Below are 18,856 nucleotides of genomic sequence, written 5' to 3'. Positions count from 1 at the left end.
TGCCTTCCTGGAATCCTGTCAGATCGGTGGCTTCTATTTGGTACACGGTCCTAGAACAGCGCCACAAAGTGCCTGCTGTGCAGACCCCAAGCCACGCACCTAGCACTGGTTGTTTTGGTTACTCCTCAAAGCTGCCCTCCAAGGCAGGCATCACTAGCTCCGTTTCCAGGTAATGAGACGGGTTCCGAGAGGTTAAGTTGTCTAAGGTCACCCAGTTAATGTGAGTCTGACTGGCGGGAAGCCAGGGCCCTTTCACCATCACGATGCCTCCTGCCAGTGTGGAGAGGCGAGGGGATTTTGTCTGTCTGTCTGTTGTGCATTAGGAGAGCAGCTCAAGGCAATCCAGGACCATTGGACATGAATCTCAGAGTAGCTGCCTGCTCGGTCGTTACCACAGCAACTGTATTTGTGGGCCTCAATCTTTATTTGAAAATAAAAACAAAAAACTTACTTGGTATACACAATTTTTACTTTCCTTGTCTGAGATTTTCTGTTTGTTTTGTTTTTTCCCTTTGGTGGGTGGGTGGGGAGGAAAGGGGGATACTGGCCGAGAGTGAGGAGCAGCTTGGAGGGATGGTGAGTCGTTGGGGCCGTCTCGGGGGAGGAGTTCTGGGGGTGGTTAGAAGGGCGGGTCCTGTGGGAGGAGTGAGGTCTGGTGGAGCTCGGGTGGGGAGCTCTTTACAGGGAGCTGTGCATGTGACTGCCTGGAGCGGAAGGTCACCAAATGAAGAGGGAAGCGGGGGCTAGGGGGACAGCAGCTCCTTGGCCCCCCACCACACAGGAGGCAAGTGGAAGATGGTGGAAAATAGCAGATGGACTGTACTATCAGGTGAGGCTTTCAATGGGTGGGGGTACAGCCAAGTGGCAGGCTGCCGAATAGCAGGGTGTATGGATTCTATCATTGAAGAGGGGGCTCTGCAGGGGCAGCATCGGGGATGTGGGGAGTGAGTGGAAGCTAGATGGGCGAGGTGAGGGGCCGGGAAGAGGCAAGGAAGCAGGAGAAAGGGGTACGTGGTGGGGACAGATGCTGTAGCAGGGGGAGATGTCAGGTTGAAGAGGATTTTTATTCTTAGGAAGGTCTGAGTATATATATGTACATGTAATATTTATGTGTGCATGGCTGATGTGTTTAAACTCTGCCTTTTTGCACAGAGGATTTGAAGTGGCTTGAGTCTAGCCATAGACTGAGAACAAGAAGAGGGGGAGAGTTTGAAAATCCAGAAGAGAAAGGGTATATTCATTCAAGAGTTATATCACAAGTGTCAGAAACACAAATGAAACTGGCTGAAGCAAAAAAAAAAAAAAAAAAAAAAAGAATGTACTATTAGTTAATAAAACTGGAAAAAATATCTAGGGCTATCAAGCTTCAGATATGGTTGGATCCAGGGGCCCAAGAAGTACATTTTTCAGTTTCTCTTTCTTTCACTTCCTCCTACTCATGGCTCTCTTCTCTGTGCCGATTTCATTCTCAAGCATGCTCTTCCCACAAGGAATAAAAATAGCTGCAAGTAGCTGCCACCTTGCATCCTCACAGGATAGCAGTTCTGAGGGAAACAGCTTTTCTTTTCTAACAGTTCCAGTAACAGTTCCTAGACTTAATCTGTTGCACTCCTTTGTGGCAAGGCCTCATCCTGAGCTGGGCTTTGCTATCACAGGGGGCCTGAGGATGAGGCTGGGCAGGGACAGTGCCTTAGGGTCCTAGGGCAGCTGTAACCAAAGTACCACAAACTCAGTGCCTTGAAACAACAGAAATTCATCATCTCACAGTTCTGGAGGCCAGAGTCTGAAATCGAGGTGCTGGCAGGGCTGTGCTCCCTCTGAAGCCTGCAAGGGAAGGACCCTTCCTTGCCTCTTCCAGCTTCTGCTGTTTTGCTGGCAATTTGTCTTCCTTGACTCGTAGATGAAGCTCTCCCATCTCTGCCTCCATCTTCATGTGGCTGTCTTGTCACTGTCAGATTTTCTGTTTAGACTCAGCAACCCCCCTTTCCAGTTCAGTCATTGTGTGTGCGTGTGACAGAAACACTGACAGATAGACAGACAAGGAGACAGAGAAAAAGAGAGAGTGAGAGACAGTTTTTGGAGGGAGGGGAGAACATGTGAAGAACATCAGACTGACAGTTGGAGGCAGAGATGACATTTCCTACACAAAGCAGGCTTTGTCCCTAACAGCACTAGGACATGGGGTTAAGTTAGAGAGCAGCTGGGCTGTCTGCCTTCCCACCTGCCTCTCCCCTCCTCCCCTGGCAGCAGCCACCTGAGGCCCAGCTGACAGCACCAATGCAGCAAACTGCTTTCCAACTGCCATCCTGAGGGTTTTCTCCCCAGGAAAAACTGTCTGATCAGAATCTTGGTTGTCCACAGGAGGTACTCAATAAATGCCACAAGGAGTTACTGATGGAAAAGGGTCCCACAGCATCATTCTCTCGCCATGTCTCTCTTGCACTGGCACAAGTCATCTCATTTGGTCTTCAGCAACCTGTGACATAGGTGCTTTTACATGTGAGGATACCCAGGGACCCCGTGTCAAGGCTTAGCAAGCAGCCAGGCCAAGATTTGAATCCACAGTCTTGTGCCAGTTTGGATATACTATGCCCTCTCAAGGCCATATTCTTTAATGAACTCTTGTGGGAGCAGACCTATTACTGTGGATTAGACTGGAATCTTTTGATTGAGTGTTTCCATGGAGATGTGACTCAGTCAACTGTGGGTGAAATCTTTGATTAAATTATTTCCATAGAGATATGGACCCACCCATTCAGGATGGGTCTTGATTTAATCCTATAAAAGAGCTCACAAACAGTAGCTCAAAGCAGCTGAAAGGGACATTTCAGAGAGAAGCTAAGAGCTGACACTGACGCTGACACTGGGAGATGCTTGAAGACGTTTGGAGATGTTAGCCCACAGTTTGCTCCAGAGAAGCTAAGGATGGACCCCGGTGCTTAGATACACAGGAGCTGAAGAAGCTAAGAGAGATCCAGAGTCATTTTGGAGAAAGCCATTTTGAAATGCAACTTGTGAGCAAAGGAACAGCAGACACCAGCCACGTGCCTTCCCAGCTGACAGAGGCGTCCTGGATGCCATCAGCCATTCTTCAGTGAAGGTTGTTGATGCCTCAGTTTGGACACTTTTATGGCCTCAGAACTGTAACTTTGTAACCAAATAAAACCTCCTTTATAAAAGCCAATCCATTTCTGCTATTTTGCCTAACGGCAGCATTAGCAAACTGGAACAAGTCTGATTCTGGAGAATGTGCCTGCCCTTTACCACTACGCTCATGTCTCTTCCCGGGGTCTCAGGAAATGCCCCCAAATCCAGGACTGTCTGAATGAAAACAGTATGTCCCATTCTCTACAGAGATCACTTACATACCCCAGAAATCCCACATTTTAATGTTCATACAAGATTCCCCAGACCACTTCTGACATCAGATGGAGTACAAATCCTCTGTCTGGCTCTGTGTCCAGACCCTTGATTCTAAACAATATAAAATCACCATAGCTAGCATCTGGTGGGAGGCCTGCACAGCTATGGTGGGAAAGTGGCAGGGTTACTCACAGTAGATTCCTAAAGCAAATGCAAAATCTTCAGGTGCTAGATCACCAAAGGCCACATGCAGGCTTTGAAAGAAATGCCTCACGGCACTTTCCATCATAGAAACAACTGTGGAAGTTCATCCTCTGCATCTCCCTCACCTCCCAGCACTGACAGAGGCTCCTCCTCATGACATACAGAGCCGTCATCCTGTCCCCTGCCTCCTGTCACACTCCCTCCTGGAGGCCCCAATCTTCCCATACATCCAGAAACTGACTTTCCCTCCCTCCATTCTCCTGTCTCCTCCTCCATCTCCCCCTCCTTTCCCATTTGCTATCCCTCTTCTCTATTCTCTTCCTCTTCCCATCTCAATGCTCTTTCTACCAGCTTTTGCCTTAGGCGCAAACTACTTCCCTCCAAGAGTTTCTAGTCTATGCCAGTCTCTCTGCTGAGCCCTAGAGCAAAACAGCTGATCATTTCTTGGCTTCTCCAAACAATATCCTGAAACTCAGCCTGGGGGCATAGCGCTGCCTCCTGCACCGGTCCTCACTTCCTCATGACAGTGAGAGCCGGCTCCTGTGGGGCACTGTGTCCCTTCTCTGCGGGGCAGGGATGAGACGAATGCATCAGGGGATGCACAGCCCCGGTTGGCCTTTTGGGGGGTGCTGGTGCTCCCTCATGCATGCCTGGGCTGCTCCCACAGGGACCATCTGCCCCTCCCCCCAGTTACCCCTTTAAACATTATTGCAGCTACAAACAGCATGGACCCTCGCCATGGACCCTCACCGTTCCATCCTCCAGCAGGAGTCGCAGGACTTTGTCTCCAGCTCTGTAGTCCTTTGCGATTTCAGCAGACTTCCAAACTTCTTCAGGATCAGGAATCCAAACCCTGTTGTACTGAACAACAGAATAAGACAGACTTTAATTTCAGCACTTTGAACACAATAACACAGATCATTAGATGATTAGTCACAGGAGGGTTTTTTTTTCTGTCCACTAGGTCAATTCCTTGACCAGGAATATTTTTAACTAATCTTTGCTTATGAAGCAAACTTCAGTGTGTCTGCAATGCACCAGGTCTAGCTGTTCCATTGCTACATTTTATGGGTAATGGAATTCCCAAATCCTTCTAGATACACTATGAAAACGGAGAGCCTGAGGCTGAAAGGAAATCCGTGGGTCCTTTAATGGTTAGATCTGAGTGCTGGCTATAAGAATTGAAACGGAAGGATTTGGTTCCCCACTGCTTGACTTGGGCCAGGCATTTAGCTTCTTGTACCTCATTATTCTTATTCATAAAATGGGTGCAACCATACCTGCTCCTGGGAAATTCAACTAGACTATGTACTTGAAAGCACTTTGTAAAATGCTACAGAAATATTGTCAGATCAGCAGCAGCATGATGGTTAGCAGCCAGGGACTCCCACCATGGGAAACGCAGAAGTCCAGACTTTGCTGCACCCCCCACCCCCCCTGCTGGATCATCTCTAATAGTCACACTCCCATACAGGAAGGCTCACTCTGCAGACTGGTGGCACCTGAAAGCTGCTAAAGATAGACGAGTGACTGTCATGTCCTTAGACTGCAGCTGTCAACATAGGGTCCTATGATCCGTTCCTCTGTCCCCTCTGCACGTGCTGTCTCCATCATGCACTGACTCCTCTCGCTCTTCCACCTAGATGCCACATTCTCATATTCTCCTGTAACCATTCAATCATTCATTCAATCCACAAACACTTGCTAAGCATCTAATATGTATGCGTAGGGCACGGCACTGGGTTACCAAGAAGGAAAGGTCTCATGGTCTTCCTCTGACTCAGAGCTGCATGTGCATATGTGTTACGTGCTTTTCTCTTCTCATGTATCAGTGGTTTCTATCAATGTGGCAACCCTAGATGTGCTAGGACACAGCCAGACTGACAATAACAAGAATTGGGAGACACTAACAGGGGGACATTAAGCAGCACCTAGGAAAGCTCCTGTTTCAAAGGTTCAGGATCCCAGATCTGGACAACACCCAAAAGACCACCCAGAGTCTAACCCTCATTTCCCAAAGCAAACTGGACCTAAGGCCTCCACGTTCCCCAGGGGCAGAGCTGGGAGGAATAGCCAGTCCGGGGCTGTCCCTACAGCATCCCCCAGGGACTTCTCTTTTCCACTTCCTTACACTGACAAGCCAAAGGTTCTCTGGCATTGTCCTTCACAGTGACAAACAGACTTTCTTGTTGTAAAGGGAACTCTTGTTACAATAGGGAACTTTTGTTACACATTCTAAAGAGGGAAAAGTTACACATTTTTTAAGTGCCTGCCATCCTTCCAAATAGATTGTCACCAGGCACTGAAATTGCATCTGGCACCATCCTAGGTTCTGAGGACAAACACAAACAAAAAGCTGCCCTTTGTGAGCCTCTGTTTCTTCACAGCCAAATAAGGACCCGGCCACAGGCAGCTGCTGAACACATGGCCGGGGGTCTGCTGGGACCTTCTGACCTGAGGAAATATTCCTTTGGGTTGAGGGACTGTACCTCAGGAATTTCCAGTTACAAAACAAATTCTGGGCAATAAAATCATGACATTTCAACTTTCTCCATTATAGTTTTATATATTTTCTCCAAGTTACATATATATTACTCCTATAATCAGAATAAACAATACATATGTATTTTTAAAAGCAAATATCAAAATATATGTCCACAAAAAGATGTCCATATGAATGTGCACAGTAACTTTATTCATATTAGCCAAAAAGGAGAAACAGATTAGGTGTCCATCAGTATGAGACTGAATTAAAAAAACATAATTGTGGCATATCCTTCCCATGGAATACTACTTAGCAATAAAAAGGAATGAACTATTGATAAACACCAGAACCAGGATGAATCTCAGAGGCATTGTGCTGACTCAAAGAAGCCTTCCGCAAACGAGTACATGCTGTATACATACTGTCAAATGATGTGCTAGGACAGGTCAAACTAATTTACGATGAAAAAGAATCAGAACAGTGGTGGCCTCTGGGGGTGGTTAGGACTGGGGAGTGAGTGAGGGGGCACAAGGGAACTTTCTGGCTGATTGTAGCATTTTCTATCTTGACAGGGCCTGGGTTACACAGGTGTAAGCATTTTTCAAACCCCACAGAATGTAGACATAAGATTTGTGCATTTCATTGTCTGTAAAATTTAGACATAAGATTTGTGCATTTCATTGTCTGTAAAATTTAGACATAAGATTTGTGCATTTCATTGTCTGTAAAATTTAGACATAAGATTTGTGCATTTCATTGTCTGTAAAATTTAGACATAAGATTTGTGCATTTCATTGTCTGTAAAATTTATACAAAAGAACTAAAGAAATATGGAACTTTAAGGATATGCATACTCAAGTATTTAGGAACACATGTATTGATGTCTGCAATTTACTCTAACATGCTTTAAAAACTAAGACAGCTTGATGGCTGAATGGAGGGATAGATAGATGGATAGATATATGAGGCAACAAACGTGACAAAATGTCCATGCTAAAATCTCAGTGTTTAGGTTGGTGCTCCCTATAAAATTCTTTCAGCTTTGCTGTTTGTTTAGAATTTTTGTAATAAGGTGTTAGAGGAAATAAAAATGAATAGAAAACAAACTTCAGGGTACAAGTACTAGACTAGAACCATGTTGGATGAGGAACATATCTATTAGTGTAAAATGCCTCGCTTAACCATAAACAATGGCTGGCTATCAAAGAAGTCAGTTGCCGGAGTTGCTTTAATTCTGGACAACTGAGTGAGAACAGAAGCTCGCAGAAATGTGACATGGGACAGGTAAGTTTTGACACAGAGATGAAGAATGACTTGCAGGGAGTGACACAGACCAAGGCACCCACGCCCATGCAGGTGCGTGGGTGGGAACCTCACCCCCAAACCCCAGACACCCACGCCTCACAGCACACACACACCTGTCGACATGCACACCCACATCCTTGTCGCCATGGGCTACGTGTTCCCTACCTCAGCTCTGCTAATGAAAATATTTATTGCTAACCTTGTAAAACTCAAATCGTTAATGGCACACCCCAAAGTATCAAGAATCAGCCACTGTAGAATTTTAGATCTGAAAAGGTCCTTGGAGATCGTCTTCTCCGAGTTGTTTGTCGGATACTTTTAGAAAGTGGCAGAAAGCTTCCTTCAAATGAAATGGTGGCAGCCCACCGTGTGAAACGGGTCAAAGCAGAGGTGTTCTGGTGACAGCCGAGGTAGGCCTGGATGTGAGGTCCCAGGGAAGACTTCCGGGGCTCTGAGAAGTAACGTAAGAGTCACTAAGCCAATCCATCCTCTCATTTTACTGATCTCCAAACCAAAGCACAGAGAGGGCAATAACTTCCTGAACACCACACAGAGTGCCAGAGGACCAGGAGCCAAGTGGAGCCAGGGCCCTTGACTCCCAGTGTAAAGACTTGTTCATTAAATGAATCTGTCCTGAAAGTAACCCTTAACTCCCGACTGCAACCATCTGCTGACAGTCCAAATGCTCTCAGAGCAACCGGCTTGGATTTGTTTCCTTGGTTTGTTTCAGCTAAAAGTAGTATCAAATGGTAGGCAGTATTAGGACAAATATAACCAGTTCCCCCAGGCTGCCCACACACCCCGCTGGATCCTGGAGCCTCCACAGGGAAACGCTGCCAATCTCCCAGAGCCGAGAGCCCGGCCGCGGAGACCCAGCCTGGTAAGTAAACACGACACGCAGTTCACTCAGTTTCATGTTAAGTCACACCCATTCCTTCCCTCCCCTCCGTCATCACATTCCTCTTCCCACAAGGCAACCTTTCAAACCCGAGGAAGAGCTAACTTTGTTGCATTTAGACAAATAAATGTAGTCCGTGCAAACAACGTGACTGGCTCTCAAATGACCTCCCCCTGTGCTTTTCCTTCCCGGGCGCAAGAGCCTGGGGCCAGCGCCAAGGCGGAAGAGAGGCCGCCTCCCACACCTTTCTGGGGATGCCCCTGCGGAGGGGAAGCGGGTGAATCGGACCCAAGAGAGGCTCCAGCGTGAGGCAGAGGCTTTGGGACCGCTGACCCTCAGGCCACCATGGTCCCAAGAACATGCCCGAATCCTCCCACCCCCAGGCACCGGTGAGATTACAGCAGCGTCTTCTCACAGTGCCTGCTTTTTGAGGGAGCCTGCTGCCCAGAAAAAATGGCTTGAAGACATTACATGGAGTGTGGATTGGAACGAGTTTCCTTCCTAGAGCCTTCGGTGGCCTGGAAGGGAGCTTCTATACCCTAAGCCAGTCAGAGCGGACGGTGACCCCATCCACCCTCTCCTCCTCTTCCTCCTCCTCCCTCATTCCTTGCAGACCTCTTCCCAGGCTCTCCTGCCTCCTCCCACTCCTCCCAAGGTCCTGGCCTGGCCTCTCCTCCTGACAAGCCGTTTCTGCACAGCCTCCTCCCTTCTCACGCTTCCACCACTGCCCGCACACCTGCCAGCTGGGGAGACCTCCAGCCCAGTCTCTCCAGGGAAGTCAGCACGTGCCCAACTGACTCTCCAACTTCAACCCCTCAAAGGCCTTGGAGACTCAAAATCAACAAACTGCAAACTTGGCTGATCATTATGCCTGTCCCAAACCCACGCCTTCTCCTTGGTTCTCTTGCCCATCAGGTCAGAAACCGGGGATAACCCTGACCTCCCTTCTTTTCTCCAGCCCAACACCAAATGGTCACCCCCTGCTGGTAAGTCTGCACCTTAAACAGGTCTCGCCTGTCTGTTCTTGTCCACCCCGATCTTCTCCCAAGTGGAGCAACAGCCTGCCGAGTGCAATTTAAACCAGGCTGATCACTGGGTTCCTTCAGACATACAGATTCCCTCACCCAGACCTGAATCAGAATTCCTGTGGCTGGGGCGTGGCCCGATGGAAGCTCTGAAAGACCTTCTAGATTCTGATGAACAGCCAGGCCTGGAGAACCACCATCCTAACCAATTTTTCTATGCAGGCCTCACCCCCTTTTCAGTTCTCCCTCTGCGTGCTGGTACTCCAAACCACTAGCAGTTTCTGGAACATGCCAAACTCTTCTTTGCCTCTGTGCCCTTGCATTTCTGTTCCCTCCACCCCCACATCCACTAATCTTCTCACCATCAGGGAGCACATTGCTCTGAGCAGTCAGGCATCAGCTCCAGACTCTCCTTATCTATGTCACTTTCCCTGCCACCCTCCACCCAGGTGGGGTGGATACTTCCCTTTAGAGCTCTCCTTGCCCCTTCTGCAGGCTTCCAAGTTACTTCCCATCTCCCCAAATGGCAATGAACTTCAAGAGGCCTGTCTTTGGGACCCCAGAACCCCATGCGATGACTCCTAAAGCTAGCACTCCATAAACAAATGTTGAACAACATTTCAAATTCCCAGTAGTTTAGATGTATCATTTAAGTCTAAAACTTGGTATTTTAGTATTTGCTCCCCCTACCTTTCTAACTTATTTTGAACTTCCCATAAATAATACAGTGGATAAATCTAATTTTCCAGAGGTGTTAATGATATAAACAAGTCTAAAAGTTGCTTATTACACTCAAGTGGAAAATCATTAACCTGAAATTTGACCTTCCTTTAGACAGGGACCCTCAACTGGCAAATCAAGACACTTCTCTTGATCTTGCACATGTGAGTTTCAGCAGAGCGTCTGGGAACATGTTTTGTGAGTTTTTCATGCACAAGTGAGAGAAATGGATGGTTAAAGGGTAATATAATTAATAAATCTGTAGCTGAGCCCTAATTCATGAGCAAAAGAAACCTTAATAAAGGTCTGTAGAGGCATGCCACACAGCCCTATTGCCTCCCCCTCCATTCAGCCCTTTCACCAATGTCTTAGATGAAAAATCAAAATGGATGTATATCAAATATGCAGATGGAAAGATTAATTAGCCAAAGGCAGAATCCGTATTCAAAAAGTTTTGACAAGTTGCAAAACTGTTGGGCACTAAAGATCAAGATGGAAAACTTAACAGGGATAAATGTAAAGCTCAGTATTTTGGTTCCAAAAACCAACTGAATTATAATAGTATCAACATCAAAAACAACTAACCTTGGTTAAGCATTATATGCTAATGGATTTACAAAGATCATTTAATCCTTACAATAGCCTCCAAGATGGTAAGCACCATTTTTAAATCCATTTTAGAGGTGCAGAAACTCAGAGTCACCCAGTGAGTAGGGCAGAACCAGGACACGCCTGGGGCCTCCCAGGGGCAGAGCGTGTACCAGCTCTGCTTAAAACAAACAAAAGCACTAAGATAATGCTTGGCTGCACTGAGGGAGACTCACAGGAGGCTGAAGAACCACATTTTCTCGGTACCTGCGGCTGAACAGACCAGATCCCCCTAACATGGGCATCAGGGTATTGAAATTCATTCAGAGGAGGGTGGCCAGGATGGAGAAAGGATCCAGGAATCACTTCCTGGAAGGATGTTGTGAGAGTAAGGTTGGCAAAACTGTCACTCTCCTTAGGCTCTAAGTCCGACCCACCCTCACTCACAGCAGTTGTCAAGTCCCCTTGGCTTCCTTGTTTCTCTCTAAATATCTCCATGTCTTCAACTCCTGCCACAAGGGCCCCAGGTCCCCCATTCCTTTCTGAGGCTAACCCGTGCCTTGTGCCCTTCTTATGTCTTCAGGTTTCAACCCATGACCATGCTCAGGCTCCCCCCTTCTAGAAGAGAAGCAACTCCAAGGACCCCTTAGTAATCAAATCTAATTACCCTTTCTCAGCCTTCATCCTCGTTGTCTTCTCTGCAGTTCATAGGACACCTGACATCCCCATCTTTATTTATTTACACACATGGTCTTTTTTCTGTTGTATCCTATTTTTTATATCATGATTACACCATATGTATGCTTTTTATGTCCCTATTTTTTCACGTAACATAAGCATTTTTCCATGTTATGAACTCCTCATAAGTAGCACTTCTAATGATTTAATACTATTCTAACATGTGGGTCTTCTATAATTTCCTTAGCTGTACTCTTCTTGTTGGACATTGGGGTTGGTTATATTTGGTATATAAGGAATAATATGACAAATCAGCAAGTACTGGGGGAGGTATCTACGAAGTGGGTGAACTTCTCATGAGCCCTCTACATGAGGGGAAAAGGTCAGATCCCGTGATGAGGAGGATGATAAAGGTGGAGAAACCAAGGAGGAGCAGTGGGGGGTATTAAGAGATTAGGCTTTTATCCATCACCTCTGTGTACCCTAGGCAATTTACTTAACCTGAGTCATTTGTAAAATTGGGATAACAGCATCTAGTACAGCATCCTGTTTATTAGGGTTAAAGGAAAGAAAGCATGTACATTCTTAAAAAGACATCCAGCACCTAAGAAGAGCTCAAAGACTATGAGATAAAAATAACCATCATCTGTATCATTTTCATGCCCAAAGTTTTTTCTGTAAGCAGAAAAACTCATTCATTCATTATTCATTCATACACACATCAAGCATTTATTGAGCCCTCCACTGCTCCTTGTTCCCCAGAAGCTCTTGGTCAAGCAGGGGAGACAGAATTAATGAGCTGCTGAAAGTCAAGGTGGATGGTGCCCGGATGGAGATACACACGAAGAGGGACTTGTTGCACAGACTTCTCAGAAGAGGCACTGCAAAAGTTGAATTTGGAAGGTGCAAGTGCTAGGGAGCAAAGAAGACATGTTTCAGGCAGAGGGAGCCCCGTGTACCCTGGCATAGAGGGCGAAATCGCAGGAATGCATCGCACAAACTGCAAGGAGTTTGCAGAATGTGAACCAAGGTACAAGCGGGGAGATGATGCAATGAGGCAGGACCCCTGGCCAGTCAGGTGAGTCCGAAAGAGGCATCAGCCTTCTGTGGGGTTCAAGTGGGGAATGTCCAGGCTGGTTTCCCCCAGAGAGTTCCAAGGAGTAGAACTGTTGGATCAAACACGCTAAACATCTCTAAGGCTCCTGAAATGAGATGGGTTATTTTGCACCTTGGCAGCTACTCTCATGGGCCTTCTCCCACATGGCGCACCTCTTCCTTCTTGGAACCTCTCTTCCTCTGGTTCCAGACGCCGGCCACCTCCCCTATCTCCTCCTGCTCTGCGTTGGTGCCATTCCAGGCTCCCTTTCATCCTTTCCCTCCCAGAACAGATACATCTCCCAGTCCTCAGCCCTCTTCTCCCTCCGCCTCATCTCTCCCTTAGAAAAGCCTTCACTGCTTGGTTCCAAGAAGACCCCTGGCCCCAGCCCCACAGCCCACCATGACCATGACTCTAGCACTTCTAGCCACCCAGGGTACATCCACCAGGAAGTCCCCCTCAGCACTCCAGCCTCTGCAGGTACAAAACTTGCCTCACAGCTTTCCTAAGTCATATTTCTCCTGCTGTGGTCCCCAGTTTTGTTAATGGCACCATTTGCTCTCAGTCTTCCAGACTCAAACTTAGTGCCATTGGGGTTTCATCCTTCTCCCGCAGATTCCCCAGCCCAGCCTCGCTCTCTTGCCTGATCTCCACACGCTCTCCTGACTCACCTCCAGCCACCCTCAGGATGACCTGAGAAGTTAGCTACCTGCCTCCAGCCTCTTTACTCCAAAGGTCTCGTGGGCACCATGGTCATTTCCAACTTCCTAAAACACTAACTTATATCCTGCTACCCCCCACTGAAAACCTTTAGCAGTGTTCCTCGCCAGCATGTAAAGCCCTGATCGAGGGGTCTTCAGGGGCCGGCCGTGACCCTCCCCTTCTCAGCTCCATCTCCCACCCTGCTCCTCCGTGCCCTCTAGGCCCCAGCAAACCCAATTACTTGATATTTCCTGTCTAAGGCCAAGTGTACCTTCCTCTTTGCTTTTGCTTGTGTTAGTCCTTCTGTCAACAATTCACTTCTAGCTCTGAAATCCTAAAGCTTTCTGTGCCTATCTTATGACATTTGTCACATTTGATCTCCTATTAAGGTGGTGTGTGTTCCTATCTCAGGTCAGAGAACTCGAGAGGCTATCACCTAAAAAAAAATCTTTCTAATCCCCAAGTGTAGTTCTTTGCATACAGAAAGTGCTAAATAAAGGTTTTATTGTGGGGAGGAGGTGGGAGGGTAATATGCCAGTCTTCCAGGGCTACTGCAGGAAGGGAGATTAGACAGTGGCCGGAGGTGGGGGTTAAGGAGTGGGGGCAGGCAGGTTACAGCCCGTGAAGTGATGTGGAGGGGAGTCTGGAGATCACCACATGGGGGCAGCTGACACCCAGGAGCTGGCTGCTACATGGGGATCTCAGGATGGGCAGCCCACCACTGCCCTGCTGCAGGGTCAGCGTTTGGCTTGGGTTGCAGAAATGGGTTTCAGATTGTTTTTAATCATCATGGAGCCAAGACAGTGCAGAGACACAAGAGCATCCTGGGGACTAAATGTGGCCAAGGGGTCCCCAGTCACAGGCGTTGACTTAGGCCAATCTGTTAGATTTGAGGGCACTTCTAGAACAATCTGCTAGATTGCATGGGTGGGATGGGGGAGACAGTCAGGAAGCAGGGGAGAGGGTTTAGATTTTGTCTCAGTTCAAGAAAGAACTGTTTTACAAAGCAAACTCTCTAAAATCCAAGCAGGTGGTTTCACAAATCAGGGAGCTCCCCACCTTTGGGATCAACAGAGTGGAAACTGCTGGCTCCCTGGCAGGGAGGCGGCCGCCCAGAGCATCTATCTGCGTGGACAGAATGCCGGCAGGGGAGGGCCTCAGGGCTCCATCCACGCTTGTCTCTATAAAACTCTCCCATCTCAGTTCTTCTACATTCTGCCTTGCGCCACTTCGTATTTGAGGTATGAGGCATCTGACGACAGGGGTGCTCACATCGTGTATTTTTGCTTCAGAGAAAACTGTTCTTCCATTAAGTTGATCATCAACAATTTTCTCTGTACTCCAAAGTACCTTCTAAGAGTAGTTTTGTTCAAGATTTAGGAAGCACTCTTTGACACTTGATGGTGCTTAGTCTCACTGGTTAATGGAAATGTAGTGGAGGGAAAAATATTGTTTGGTTGATTTGTATTTGTACTGTTACTAATTAAGCAAAGTAGAAGACAGGCTTGCTGAAACCATGAAACTTCTTTTGTATCTAAAGCAAAATCTTTCATATCTATAGTAAAAGCACCTTTTAAAATACAAAGCCAGAGCATATGTTAGGAGAAATGAATGAATTCTAGTCTCATCCTTCTGAATGTCTAGGGGACCAGATCTCCCCGAGTGCGGTGTAGCAGCAAAGGCTTTGCAGCTATTCAAACAGATTTTGTTAAAGGGGCCAACAGTTTCACATTCTTTTTTCAAATAACGAATCAAGCTCATCTCAGAGTTCCGGGCACCACTGGGTATGGAAACGTGTCCTTCCCCGGTAAGAGATGAGACCCTTGGCCTATGGGAAGAGGAGATTTCCGCTCCAGACAATGGGGAGAAATGCTCTTGAGTGTTTCTTCGAGTCAGGGTGTATGAGAAAGGTGCTTTATAAACCACAAAGCACCTTATAAAAATTAGACAACGAGCCGGTGACAGCGCACGAGGACACCTCGGTTCGCCGGAGTGCGTAACAGCCACTACCAGTGAACCCGGGCCACACGGCCAGGCAGCTTCGGGCACTGGATGAACCTAAATGCAGGTGCTGGCATTTTGGAGACCCTGGAACGTACTGAATATTACGGTCACAAGCGTCTATGCCGAGCTGTGCAAGGGCCTCCCAGGTGGGTGAGGAAGATTGTAGATACTCGTTTTCGCGCGCATCTGAGGTGTCCACGCCCCCGAGAACTACTCTGATTTCACTGGTGGAGGGGTAAAGGGGGCCGAGGTGCGCCACTCGCGGGAGACCGGGATGGGCGTGCGACCCCTGGCCCCGGGAGCCCTCCCACGCGGACTTCCCGTCCCCAGGGGTTCCCAAGCCCCCCGAGTGCGCCTTCCCGGACGGCAGACACTGGATCACGCCGGGGCCCTCGGGGGACTACGCTGCCCGGCGCCCCCAGCCCCCGCGCGCCCTGCACGGCCCCCCAGGCGCTCCGCCAGCCCCTCCCGGCGGCGACTGCGCCAGGTGCACAGGTGTGGCCCGGGCGCCAGGTACAGGCGGCGTCAGCGCCGGACCCGGCCGGGCTCCCTCCCGGGGGCCGACCCTGCGTACCTGCGTGTACAGCTCGGCCACCGCCATGGGCGACAGTGGCCAGGGGCAGCTCGAGGGCGGCTGGTGGCTCTTGGAGGACCCCGGGGTGTGGAAACCCGTTGGCTCGGGCTCAGCGTAGATCACCGCGGGGCCAGCTCGCCAGAGAAGGTCCCCAGCTGGAGACTGTCGGGCGTCCCGAGGGCTGGCGGCTAGGGGAGGAGAGCAGCGGGAGGAGGACTCGGCCCGGGATTGGGCCTCAGGGGTCCAACCTGGCGCGTCCTCGCCGCTATTGGCTGGAGCGGGGCGGGGGCGGGCGACCCCCCTCCTCGCAGGCCCTCGGAGGGAAGGTGGGTCCACCTGGCGGGAGCGCCCAGCTTTCCGCCAAGAAAAAGGTGGAGCGGGGTTTAGCTCTTTCTCACATGGAGGGAACAAGTGTGGTCTAGGGCGTTCCCGGTCCAAGTTTTGGCTCACTTAGGTCTTGGCGTGTTTACTGGAAAGGGCAGACGATAAATCACTTAAATAGATAACTCAAGAGAATCAAACTATTGGATCCTTTAAGAGAGTTCAACATATAAAAATGAGTCATTTTCCTTTGTATGAGCAATAACCATTTAGGAAATACAATAGAAAATAAGATATTTACAATATCAATGAAAATATGAAGTGTTTAGAGATTAAGCTAACAAAATGTTCCTGACCTTTGTAAAGAAAATGTTTAAATTTCTCTTAAAGGGCAAAAAAAGACGGCCTGGATACAAAGAGAGCTATGCCATTTTCTTGGATGGAATATTTAATATTGCAAAGATGTTGATTCTCCCCAAGTAAACATATAAACCTAATATAATTGGAATAAAAATTCTAAAAGCAAGTCTTCTGGAGACATGTACCACGATTTTAAATTTTATATGGAATAAAAGTATGTATAACTAAGACAATTCTCAAAGCAAAATACACTTTCAGTGTTACCTGGTACTTCTAAATCCAACTCCTCTGTCTTTTGGAGCAGTGTGAACCAGATTATTTCTAGACTTCTCTTCTGCAGGCTTAGGCTTCAGCTTTCTTGAGTCAACAAAATAAATTAATACTTACGTGACTTTCACATTCCAAAATTTTGTTTCCATCACTCCTCTTCCATTCTCTTTTTCTTTGTGAGTTCATGCCTCTTTAATCCTAAAGTTATCATTTACTGGAGTTTCAGGAGGAAGGGTAAGTAAACACAGATTTAAGCCACCTTTATATATATTTTATATATTTTGGACATAAACTCTTTATCATGATTTGCAAATATTTTCTCCCAGTCTGTGGCTTGTCTTTTCATTTTCTTCATGGTGTCTTCTGAAGTGCAAAAGTTTTAAATTTTGATGAAGTCTAGTTTGTCAGTTTTATTCTTTTATGGATCTTGCTTTTGATGTTATATCTAAGAAAACTTTGCCTAGCTCAAGGTCACAAAGATTTTCTTCTATGTTTTCTCCTGGAATTTTTATAGTTTAAGCTCTCACATTTAGGATGAGGATCCATTTTGGGTTAATTTTTGTGTATACTTGTGGTAGATTGAATTATGTACCCCAATTTAGACATGTTCTTAACCCACATTCCTGTGGGTATTAATCCATTATAAATAGGGTCTCTTAAAGATATTATTTTTAGTTAAGATGTGGCCCAACTGAGTGAGGTTGGGATTTTTTTTTTTTTTTAAATCATCATTTTATTGAGATATATTCACATACCACGCAGTCATACAAAACAAATCGTACTTTTGATTGTTTACAGTACCATTACATAGTTGTACATTCATCACCTAAATCAATCCCTGACACCTTCATTAGCACACACACAAAAATAACAAGAATAATAATTAGAGTGAAAAAGAGCAATTGAAGTAAAAAAGAACACTGGGTACCTTTGTCTGTTTGTTTCCTTCCCCTACTTTTCTACCCATCCATCCATAAACTAGACAAAGTGGAGTTTGGTCCTTATGGCTTTCCCAATCCCATTGTGACCCCTCATAAGCTACATTTTTATACAACTGTCTTCGAGATTCATGGGTTCTGGGTTGTAGTTTGATAGTTTCAGGTATCCACCACCAGCTACCCCAATTCTTTAGAACCTAAAAAGGGTTGTCTAAAGTGTGCGTAAGAGTGCCCACCAGAGTGACCTCTCGGCTCGTTTTGGAATCTCTCTGCCACTGAAGCTTATTTCATTTCCTTTCACATCCCCCTTTTGGTCAAGAAGATGTTCTCCGTCCCACGATGCCGGGTCTACATTCCTCCCCGGGAGTCATATTCCACGTTGCCAGGGAGATTCACTCCCCTGGGTGTCTGATCCCACGTAGGGGGGAGGGCAGTGATTTCACCTTTCAAGTTGGCTTAGCCAGAGAGAGAGGGCCACATCTGAGCAACAAAGAGGCATTCAGGAGGAGACTCTTAGGCACAAATATAGGGAGGCCTAGCCTCTCCTTTGCAGCAACCGTCTTCCCAAGGGTAAAACTTATGGTAGAGGGCTCAACCCATCCAACCACCAGTCCCCTATGTCTGTGGTCATGTTAGCAACCATCGAGGTGGGGTAGGTGAATACCCCTGCATTCTCCACAGGCTCCTCAAGGGGGCACTACATCTTTTTTTTTTTTTCCTTGTTTTTCTTTTTTTTTTTTTTTTTTAACTTTCCCTTCTTTTTTAAATCAACTGTATGAAAAAAAAAGTTAAAAAGAAAACAAACATACAATAAAAGAACATTTCAAAGAGACCATAACAAGGGAGTAAGAAAAAGACAACTAACCTAAGATAACTGCTTAACTTCCAACATGTTCCTACTTTACCCCAAGAAAGTTACATAATATAGCAACATTTCTGTGAACTTGTTCCTACTATATCAATCAGAATTTAACAGACCATAGTCATTTCTGGGCATCCCCAGAACGTTAAATAGCTTATCTGTTCTTCTTGGATTATTGTTCCCCCTTCCTTAATTGCTCTCTACTGCTAGTTCCCCTACATTCTACATTATAAACCATTTGTTTTACATTTTTCAAAGTTCACATTAGTGGTAGCATATAATATTTCTCTTTTTGTGCCTGGCTTATTTCGCTCAGCATTATGTCTTCAAGGTTCATCCATGTTGTCATATGTTTCACCAGATCGTTCCTTCTTACTGCCGCGTAGTATTCCATCGTGTGTATATACCACATTTTATTTATCCACTCATCTGTTGAAGGACATTTGGGTTGTTTCCATCTCTT

The 18,856-nt window shown here is 46.9% G+C and overlaps 1 protein-coding gene across 7 annotated transcripts in view; it reads right to left on the bottom strand.

Moving 5' to 3' along the window:
* Positions 1-15,818, bottom strand: part of MYO5C (myosin VC) — a 115,657-nt gene extending 99,839 nt beyond the window's left edge. For 2 of the 7 annotated variants that reach the window (XM_037833948.1, XM_037833952.1), the window contains exons 1-2: positions 15,643-15,818; positions 4,318-4,428 (exon numbers count right to left, since the gene is read on the bottom strand). In XM_037833948.1, coding sequence (XP_037689876.1) covers positions 4,318-4,428; positions 15,643-15,669 — 138 coding nt within the window. In that variant the 5' untranslated portion in view covers positions 15,670-15,818. Of the gene's footprint in view, positions 1-99; positions 421-1,401; positions 2,023-4,317; positions 4,429-7,556; positions 7,809-15,642 lie in introns of those variants that run through there. The other 5 variants (XM_037833953.1, XM_037833950.1, XM_037833951.1 and 2 more) reach the window with 5 other exon arrangements.
* Positions 15,819-18,856: the final 3,038 nt, after the last annotated feature.

Source organism: Choloepus didactylus, chromosome 4 (assembly GCF_015220235.1).
Source record: "Choloepus didactylus isolate mChoDid1 chromosome 4, mChoDid1.pri, whole genome shotgun sequence".
Lineage (NCBI taxonomy): Eukaryota > Metazoa > Chordata > Mammalia > Pilosa > Megalonychidae > Choloepus > Choloepus didactylus.
The sequence above is the reverse complement of the archived record's forward strand: the minus strand, read 5'-3'. Positions and strand labels throughout refer to the sequence as shown.